Source organism: Octopus bimaculoides, chromosome 18, assembly GCF_001194135.2.
Source record: "Octopus bimaculoides isolate UCB-OBI-ISO-001 chromosome 18, ASM119413v2, whole genome shotgun sequence".
Taxonomy (NCBI): domain Eukaryota; kingdom Metazoa; phylum Mollusca; class Cephalopoda; order Octopoda; family Octopodidae; genus Octopus; species Octopus bimaculoides.
In genome coordinates, this window is record NC_068998.1 from 50129473 (window position 1) to 50140729 (window position 11257).

The 11257-nt window shown below is 33.7% G+C and overlaps 1 protein-coding gene and 1 long non-coding RNA gene across 2 annotated transcripts in view; both read right to left on the minus strand.

Annotated features, from left to right (window-relative positions):
* The window catches only part of LOC128249950 (uncharacterized), a 14876-nt gene extending 7376 nt beyond the window's left edge, over positions 1-7500 (minus strand). The window contains exon 1 of the long non-coding RNA XR_008266095.1: positions 7294-7500. This is a non-coding gene — a long non-coding RNA (uncharacterized LOC128249950). The remainder of the gene's footprint in view (positions 1-7293) is intronic.
* LOC128249942 (uncharacterized) overlaps positions 1-9136 on the minus strand; it is a 58748-nt gene extending 49612 nt beyond the window's left edge. Inside the window, exon 1 of the mRNA XM_052974582.1 lies at positions 8518-9136. Within this exon, the coding sequence (XP_052830542.1) occupies positions 8518-8524 (7 nt within the window). The 5' untranslated portion in view covers positions 8525-9136. The remainder of the gene's footprint in view (positions 1-8517) is intronic.
* Positions 9137-11257: the final 2121 nt, after the last annotated feature.

Consider the following 11257-nt stretch of genomic DNA (forward strand, 5'->3'; position numbering starts at 1 on the left):
TATATATATATATATATATATATTTATATATGCATAGAGGGCGAGAGAGAAGGGGTTGGTATGCAGATAAACAAATTATATACATTATATATGTTGAATTAAATAACTCGTGTATGGAGTAGAAAAAAATGTGTGCAAAATTTGAGAATGTAAAGGGTGGGTATCTTTGAAATGTTGAATCTGAAATGTTATGCATAAATGTATTGATATTCACACAGTATAAACGAGAGATCATATTAAAGGGTTGATAGAAATGTACTATAGGTTCAAATACTGTTTCTGGGACCTCAGAAATCTATAATAATATTGGTAGATCTATTGCATCGTAATATGCAGCTGTAATTAAGGCAATCAACACTGGATACGACGAATCTCCCTCGGCTGGGTAGAGAAGGTCTTACATATCAGATTTAAATGCAGAGCAGTTCAAACATGATATAGTCCGTATTTGAACATCTCTATAGACGCTCGTCTTGATCCAATTTAGAGTCATTCTTTACATTGTGGATTGGATCCCACTGTATAAACATGGGAGTTGAAGCTTGAAGACGTGTTTAACAATAATGTTATTACTATGAGGAAGAAAATGTCATTCGCATTATCACTATCAGAAATTTAGAAAATACATAGGTACGAACACGCATCAGCTACTCACACTATCACAGACGTCGGCTTCCTCGTGAAACCACTTCCTAGTGAAACCAACCAATGCAAATTGACCACCGTAAGCCTAAGTTTATGTATATGCGTATATGCCTCTTCTATTTTCAAAAATAATTTCTTTCCAAGGTGTACAGATATTATCTTGCATGCGCACACAGAAATGCCCCAGGCTGTCATGAAATTGTTCTGGCACAATACGGTCCAATTGTCAGATATATTTTGTCATAGTTTTAATAGCAGAATTTTATACCAATGGAAGTTATAATTATGTATATTTGATAGAGAAATCCATACGAATTTAGATATGACTGGAATTGATTTTCTACAAAAGTTAAGATTTATTATGGTAATGAAAGCTTTATTATTGCTTCGTCAATCAAGGAGATCACTGGAAATAAATCTGGAAATATTTTGTTCAGTTGCATCGGACACATTAAATAGGATTTTGCCAATATACTTTTATATCAATAACAAAATGCCTGAAGACCATTACCACAACCGGTAAGATTGTATGTCGGAAATCACAAGTTCATGTTATCGCTTGGCATATTTTAGCTTGGCAGACCAGGTAGCGTATACATATCTGTTGATACACTGTCATAACAGTGACACTATCTAATAATTTCATTAGGAAGTATAAAATGTAAATTTGATTTACAGACATTATGGTGCATATCCGAAATTGATTCACTAGAAAAATACATTGAATCACCAACATTTATTGAAAATTGTTAGTTCTGCTAATTACGACCATTTTTATGAAAGTAGATTCACTTCAGATTCGTTCATTTATCTTAACATCTATTTTGCATTGCAATTTCAGCCAGTAATTTCCTCCGGTAATCAGAAGGTATATGATTTCATTGTAACATTTCTATTTAAAAGGTTTTACTGCAATATTCACTTTATAAATTCCTTTTTACGACAGATTTATAATTACATAATTATTGTAGACATACACAGAATATCAGGGTAATGTTGATATATTAGACAGTCTCATATTTTTTATTGGCTTAACTCCTTAACAATACTTACATTATGTAGGCTAGTAATTAAAGAAACTGCAATGTGTTAACTGCTAATTCCAATGTCCCTCTCTCTCCCTCCCTCTCTCTCTCTCTCTATTATATATGTGTATGTGCCTGTGTGTGCAATGCTTGTATGTCTGTGTATGTGTGTGTGTTGTGTGTGTATGTGATATCAGATTCCAATACGGAAATACCACACTTAGTTGCGTGTGAAATGATAACATGAGCTAATTCATGCAAAATTATAGGTGGGCAAATTCGTTTCTGTCAAAAAAAAAAAATGAGAAATCTTCAATAGTGTATTAAATGTGTATTTTTCGGGCAGATGTGCCCAGCTGTTTCGTGCCTGTTATCATCTTGAGGAAATAATGATTTCAACTATAGGCACAAGGCCTGAAATTTCGGGAAGCGCGATGGTCGATTTCATCGACCCCACTGTTCCACTTATAGTTAATTTATCCACTGCGAAAATATGAAAGGCAAAGTCAACCTCGGCGGAACTTGAACTGAGGACGTTGCGGCAGACAAAATATCGCTAAGTATTTCGCCAGGCGTGCTAACGATTCTGCTACGTAGCCGCTTTAACCGATGATTCATACAAAATCATAAATGGGAAGATTCATGTATGCATTTCATCAAACTACTTTCTGTATATATGAATAAAGTTTGACTTCTGTTCTCTTTACAGATGATCTTTCATCCAGTCTTCTTTCTTGCTCTTGTGGTTGCACTCTTAATGTATATATGAATAAAGAACTTGATACAATACTGATCTGACTACCATAATTTGTTTTTGCAATTCTCTATAACTGTATGCCTGATATATGTCATGAATATGGATAGAATTAAACAACCAAAGCTAGTAATTATTTGTGTGTTTGCGTGTGTGTGTGTGTGTGTGTGTTTGTGTGTGTGCCTGTGTCTGTTTATGTGTGTATGTATGTGTGTGTGTATATCACACTTCTGAAAACGACCAATATCGGCGACATGAAATTCTTTTGAAAATAACATTGAATACGAAAAGGAAAAGGAGTGTATATATCAATTATAAACATTAAAAAAAGTACTGCGGTACATAGCATGTCCATGTGTGTATGTGACTGTGCGTGTGTGTGTGTGTGTGTATGTGTGTGTGTGTGTGTGTGTGTGTGTGTGTGTGTGTGTGTCTTTGTGTGTGTGTCTCTAAGCCTGAGTGTTTGCGTGCGTGTGTTTATGTGAATTAGCATGGCTGAATGTTTACAACGCCGGGCTCACAAATCTGAGGTACAGAATTCCATTCCTTGACCGGGCATTGTCATATGTTCTTGTGGAAGACACTTATTTCACGTTGATCTACTTCACACAGCTGTAGAAATGCGTTGTGACGTCACTTGATTCAAGATGTATCATACTTTGCCCTTTCCTGAGACAACATCGATGGCACGCGAGTGAAGGAAGGTATGACTGGGCGAAATTGACTAAGTTTGTACCTCGAAGGGGAACTTCTGACATACAAACAAACATTCAAATATATATATATAAACTACGATTGTGAAACCTACACCAGAGAGATATAAATGTTTTCAATATACACATAGATACTTAACTGCGTGCGATTCTAAACGAAGCAACATCTCGTAAAGTGGCTCAATAAGTTGGTCCGATTGTGCCGCACTCATTCTTAAACATAAATACATCGAACTACTTCAATCTCTAATTGCATACCAGCAACAGTATTAATTGCACAATCACTGTATCAGCTGAAGCTTTAGGCTCGAAACTAAGAGAATAAAACGACATGTGAGTGTATATGTGTGGCTGTCTAAATTATCGAGCGCGTTCTCTATAAATGTAATGCATACGATTTTTTCATAAAACGTCAGGTTACCTGTGTTGGGAGTGAAACTCACTTTCTCTTTAGTAATATTTATTCATATTCTTCTTTTTTACAAGCATGTGGCGGAGAAAAATAATTCCTATAGCATATGCACTCATGATATTTAAATTCTGGGCGCGACATATGTTACATTGCTTACATATTTAAATCAGGGCATACAGAAGACTGTTGTGTCATATTTCATCGAAGTGTAAATGACAAAACAAAGATGAATCTTTCTGTGTTTACATTTGTCCTCTTGTTTGGTGAGTAACAATAACATAGTCATTTCCTTACAAATTAATATGATAAACTTCAGTGTATTTCGTTGTGCAGTCTTAATATTGCATGTTAGTTCTTTTCATATTGTACACATGTATATTTGTCTACCAATTGAACTGAGATGTGCATATAACCATTCTCTCTCTCTCTCTCCCCCACACTATTTCGCTCTCTCTCCCTCTGTCTCTCGCTATATATATATATATATATATATATATATATATATATATATATATATATATATATATATATATATGTATGTGTGTGTGTGTGTGTGTGTGTGTGTGTGGGTGTATGTGTGTGTGTGTGTGTGTGTGTTTGTGTGTGTGTGTGTAAATATAAAAGAATCTAGTTCGGATTATACCTTTGTGGTATTGAATTACTATAAAATACATTACACGTTTTACTCCATAATGTGATGCGCGTTTCTATTTCGATAAGTGAATAATAAAAATCACAAATATCCAAATTTTAGGGGCTGCGATTTCAGCAAGTTGTCCTGAAGTCTCAAGAACTAAATGCAAGAAAGAATTTGACGCTTATAGAAAATTTGACCCTAGATGCCTGTATGTATTATTAGGCAACTACTATTTTTTTTTTATTTACATGGAAATTATAAATCTTAAGTATATTAAATATAATAGTTTTGGTATCAAATAAAAAATATGTATATATGTATACATGTAAAATGAGTGATAGCAATGGGATGAGATTTTCAGAGGATGGAGTTTCAAGTATAGATGTAGAGGTATTTAAATTAATAGGTCCAGCTTACACAGAGTACAAGCAAGCAGAAAGGTAAAATAGAAGGTGTCCAACGGCAGTTTGTGTGGGCACGGAGATCCATGAGAATGTTGGTAGATGTAGTTCATCATAATATGTGGCCGTAATGAACATTGGATTAACAAGTGAACAAATCCATATAGAGTTGTGTAAACAGATAGAAAAATAAATAAATATATTTTGGTCAGTATGTATGTACGAATATATCTATATCTATGTGTGTGTGTGAGAGAGAGAGAGAGAGAGAAAGAGAGAGAGAGACAGAGAAAGAGAGAGAGACAGAGAGACAGAGAAAGAGAGAGAGACAGAGAAAGAGAGAGAGACAGAGAAAGAGAGAGAGAGAGAGAGAGAGAGAGAGAGAAATGGTGACGATTGCGATAAGTACCTAATGCATCCTGTTCACGGTTACGTATCTTATGCACCAATGAGTGCTGTTTGTTATGTAGTACAGAGTTGTTGTCGGTGATGACAAAGCATGGACAGTTTATTTTCCAATGAACAATAAATTTCATTCCAACCAAGAGTTCGAATCAGATATTTTATTTCTAAGATGCTTTACTATGAGACAATAATTCAGACGTAATTAGGAAGCAAAAACTCATTAACATGTAGTTACAGGTGCGGCACAATTTACATATGTAACAACCACTAGAACCTGGAAATATATATTCCTTCAAAGTTGATTTGATTACATATAAAGGTAAAAGTTTATGGAAACTCAGCATTTAATTTTATGTAAAGTTCCAAAATTGATTTCTTTCAGGGCATACACCAAATATTTAAAATGCTTGGGGAAACATTCTTCCATGTGTCATACTATTTTTAGTGAACATCTCGTGTGCTCGGTAAGATTTTTTCATATTAATAATACATATTTAAATCAAGGGAAATGTTTATGGCTATTTGATTGAAAAATTCATTCGAATTTATATATAATTGATATTGACTTTGTTCAAAAGATAAGAATGATTATGGTTATGAAAGCTTTCTTATTATTTCTACAATCAGTGAAAACTCTGGAATTTAATATGGAAATATTTTGTTCAGTTGCATTGGATATATTAAATATGAATTTTGCTAATATACTTTTATATGAACAACAATATTCAATACGAACATTGCTGAAACGGTAATATTGTACATGGGAAATCACAAGCACATGGTGTTGCTGGTCAGACAAGCTCATGTTCAGCTGGCCAGAAAAGGTAGCGAATACGCATAAGTTGACACACTGTCATAACAGTGACACATGCTACAAATTTTATAAAAAGATAACTGAAGCAAAAAATGCAAATTTGAATTACAGATATTATGATATATATCCGAAAAGGGTTCAATGGAAAAATACATTGAATTACTAATTTTTATTGAATATCCCAGATTTGATTTATGAAGCTAGATTCAATCCAGCCTCACTGCGTTGATTAATTTTCACATTTTATTCGCATTGTAATTTCAGCCCGGAAGAGACTCCAGTAGCCGAGAGAAGGTATATAATTTCATTGCAACACTCCTATAAAACCGTTTCACTGTATTATACAAATTCTTTTTAGACGTAATATTACATAGTTATTGTAGCCATACACAGAATATCATTGTAACGGTGATATGTTAGAAAATTTCATATTTCTGAATAACTTCTTAATAACATTTACATTGAGTAGACTAATACATTACATAGTGTACTGTTGCTTGCCATATATCACTTGCTAATTTCGGTATATAATACATATATATGTATTAAAAACCTCAAGCTCTAATATTTATATCTTCGGTTTACTCAACGCAATTGAAATTCCCAAATTATATTAAATAGATAGACTTTTCGACTTTGTTTTCTTTATTAATGTAAAGACTATGTCACCGAATATATGTTACATGAGGTCTACATTAAACACACGTTAAAATAAATTAAACAAATTGTCAAGATTGTAGCAGAAAAGATATTGTTTTCTTTGTTAGAAGGCATTCACCCCTTGTGTTACAATTGAGTCATTTAAAACGAAATCCTTAACTCTCCGCAACTGCAATATATATATATATATATATATATATATATATATATATATATATATATATATATAAATATATGTGTGTGTGTTTTTTATTTATGTATATATTTGTTAATTAGTTTGTTAATATAGCATCGAGCTGAATCGGAATATCGGATATTTATTGTCCAGGAAAGTAAGATCAGGGTCTATCCAAGCAGAGTTGAAGCTTTTCCTTTAAAGTTGGCAAAGGATTTCAACGGTCAGTTCAAGGCAAATGGTCTTACACTATACCGTTTACATTTGTTAGTTACCAAAGTGTGGATTAGCTTTCATCTACACAGGAACCCCACCTGTTGTATCTTGTTTAGTTGTCAAATAAACATTTCTACTTTTGTATCTGAAAAACAACGAACTTGAATAGTTGAAAAGATCGACATTTCAACCAGTCCTATTGTGTTCTCTATAGGTATTCTTCTAGAAATACCGTACTCATCTATGTGGGAAACAGGTAATTCATGCAAAACCATGTGACGGCAAATTCTACTATGCATCTCATCAAAATACATACACTATATATATGAATAATTTTTTTCTTTTCCCTTTACAGATGAAATTTCGGTCGGTTTTCTTCGTTGCAATTGTAGTTACATTAATAATATATTATTAAATAAAGAGTATAATACAATACCTGTACTGCCTTCGTTTATAGTTATTATTGGTGATCTAAAGTTGTTTATCTTCACAAATAGCAAATATAAGCTTACTTTTTATTTGTTCCACACTTTCTTAAACTAAGAGAATCCCCAACACAGACAGAATATAATGTTGAAATTTATGCTTTAGACATGATAATTTATAGCCAATATTTACACGATAGTATCTGATAGAGGTGTGAAACAGCTTTAAGTCATTTTTAAATACTAAAGCACATGGTGCATAAATGCACACGCAAATATATGTATGTATGTATGTATGTATGTATGTGTGTGTGTGTATGTATGTATGTACGTATGCATGCATGTATGTATGTATATACAGGGTAAGTAAAAAGTAGCGTCCCCTTTCAAGCTAAGTCATTACATTTTTCTATTACTGGTTGTTACTGGACACTTTTGAAATCTATTAAATCTGGATCGTATATCATGAACATAGAACACAAATTAGGTGTCAATTATCTCCGAATTTGGAAGTCATACATGTCAAAACTAACAAGAATTGAACGATACACTTGACTCAATTAGTGTGTATATGTATATGTATATATGTGTGTGTGTGTGGGTGTGTGTGTGTGTGTGTATGTGTGTGTGTGTGTGTGTGTGTGTGTTTGTGTGTGTGTGTGTGTGCATGTATACACAACACAAGCGGAATGAATGATAATGTGCAGGTACCGAAACCGTAATTAATTTTTAGATAAGAAACTGTTGATACAAATATATATTTCACATTTTGCCATTTTTCAGTGCAACTACTTAACCTGTGATACACTGTAGAGCTAGCTTTGTTACTGTTCTGTCTATTAACTGGGGGTGCTTCGATGATTAAAAGTAGTTCGGCGATACAGTTCTGCCTGCGATAACAGACGAACTAACGTCACAACAAGAGACTCAATGATGGAGTGTAAAAATGCTGTACTAATTTGTGTGGAGAGAGCAAAAATTAATCCAGCACAAAAATTAAGCTGGAATAAGTTTCAGTTGCGTCATCGGTGTATGAACATAAAACTGAGATGGAAATTGTAAAAGAATTAATGGATGAATGATTATACATCTAAGGAGCGTATATGTGTATATGTTTACGAGTGGCATCTCAATGAAATTGATGCATACGGAGATATTACAGTTTATTAACTGTCATATATCGGCCGAGTTACATACAACGATAAAAACAAAACACTTCCTCTCTAGCAACATACCTTCCATTCTTCTGTATTACAAGCAAATGATGTGAAGTCTCATTGATCAGTATTTACTGCATTACCGTGTAGAAAATGCAAATACAAATGTCATTATCTAATAAATATGATGCAGCATATGTTACATAAGGTTCAATGTTTAAAATAAGACATCTGGCGGTCGGTTGTATGATAATGCACAGAATTCGATGAGACAAGATAATACATTTTTCAGAGTTAACTCTTCGTCTCTCATTTGGTAAGTATTTATACATAGTTTAAGAACAAAATTGTATTAGGGGTTTCAAACACAGGTTCAATCTTTTCTTAGAAACACGGTCTTACTGTTCTCCTGTTTTAATTTATGCTGCTTGTTGTTTGAGAAGAGACTGACATTAAACTACTTTCACAGATGGAATTTTACGTCCCGTTTTGTAAACCAGAGAAAGAAAAGTCCATAATACAACAGTCTCAACGCAAGCTTTTCACTTGTGAGATGTACGTCGCTCTTTTTAATATTTCATAGAACTCTACGAAGACGGTTTTTGATCAGGACAATCTTGATTATATATAACAATACAAAATCATATTTCTTACTCACTTACAACGTGAATTCTTCAAGATATTGTCACTACTGCTAAGGAAGAGCATTGAATTTTAATTGGATTTTTATGTTGTTATAGCGTTTCAGTTCGTAGATCAGATAAGCAATAATTAGGACAGTAAATACTAATAATTTAGACAAATCGGTTTAAGAATCGTTACACTGACATATTTCGATCAGATTTCACAAATATAATTTGTTCGTAGTTGTTTTTGTAAACAAAGTATCGTGTGCCTTTTGGCTGAGAATGGCTTCGTTAAGCGGTGCCGATTTTTACAATACTGTAAATAATAATAACAGAATTTTATAAGCTTGAAGCTTATAGCGGTCAACGCGCATGATGTTCACTTATAACAGTACTTCGAGTTTAAGTGGCCCCAAGTTAAAAGTTTATCGTGAAAGGAAGTGTAAGGCATACACTCAAAATGAAATTTAATATTCTGCACTGTCTTATTCGCAATGAAATAACGACACTGCATATGCCTTAATGGGTGTTTCAGATGGCACTGAACGCATTTATATGGACAGCAACATCTAAAAAAAAACCTCAATCACAAAAGTTAACGTATAAAGAATTACTGTTGCATATTTCGAGCATTGCAAGTGTGAGATCTTATGTGTGTATATGAGGGAGCATTTCGTAAATCAGCGTGTGTGCATTTGAGTATGTTTCCGATCGGATTCTCTGCAAAAGTACAGTAGGGTTTTTCTTTTCTTTTATATTGTCTACTTATTCGAGAAGTTACATTTGTCGGGTGAAAGATAATGCGTAGGAACAGTTGGTTAGCATATAATATTTCAGCTTGTCCAAACATATCACGGTATTTAATATCGTGAAGTGCAACATATGTTACATTGTGTTTCATTAAGATAAAGCACCTCTCAGACATTGTTATATCATTAGTTATATTCATTGAAGCTGAAACGACAACACCGAAATGAATACTTCTGTGTTTATTTGTCTTCTCTTATTTGGTAAGTTGCTAAGCGTCGATGATTTTTTTTCCTTACATATTCACTTGTCAATAATTTTCCGTATATTTCTCTTATCACGTATGCGTATATGTACCTATGTATTTGCCTACACTTGAAAAATTACCAGGTAAATGTGAATTTATAGTCTTCGTATTTACATATTTAGCTATTTATCACTGTCCATCCTTTTGTTGCTATGTATCTCCCTGTGCGCTCGCGTATGTTATGTGCATGTATACATAGACCTATATATATATTTTATGTATGTGGATTTATTGGATGAATCTGTATTTGTGTGTATGTCTGTGTGTGTGTGTGTGTGTGTGTGTGCGTGTGTGTGTGTGTGTGTGAATGTACTATATGTGGAGTATGTCCTCGAAATGTGGCCCCACTTCAGGAATTCCAAAATCTAAGGAGTGGGAAACCTTCTCTTAATGGCATCTGCTTTGCCTCGAACTTTAATACCAAGAATCCTCTATGGACCAATTCTAATTCTCTTTAGACAAGAAATCTAAACTAAAATTCAACTTTGGTTGCTTCCACCTCTGAGTGCGATTTCAGAGGTAGCCATGGCGGGCATAATCAGACGAGGGACTTAATTTCTATAAAATATTTTAGAGAATCTCTTCGTAATACTATTTGCATAATGATTTTTGATAATCTGAAATCTACACTACGAAATATGAAAGACCTAATGTATTCATTTTCTAGGTTCCGTTGTCTCAGATACGTGCATGGAACTCGCACTTAGTGTATGTAAAATGGATTACATTGCATATTTGACGAATAGGTCCCACTGCAAGTATGTATTATTAGATTGCAATGTTTCACATTCATATATATTTTCACACTTTTTTCTATATGTATATATGTTTGCGCGCGCACACACACACTTATACACACATATATATGTATGTAGGTATATATACATACATGTGTGTGTGTGAGGGCGCATGGCTCAGTGGTTAGAGCATCGCACTTGCGATCGTGAGGTTGTGAGTACGATTCCCGGGCAGGGCTGCGTCTTGTTTTCTTGAGCAAGACACTTTATGTCACGTTGCTCAAGTTCATTCAGCTATAGAAATGAGTTGCTATCCCATAGTTTTCCATGCCTGGAGCGGGTCACCCTTCACCCTTTATATATATATATTTATGGATATAAGTATATATATATATATATAT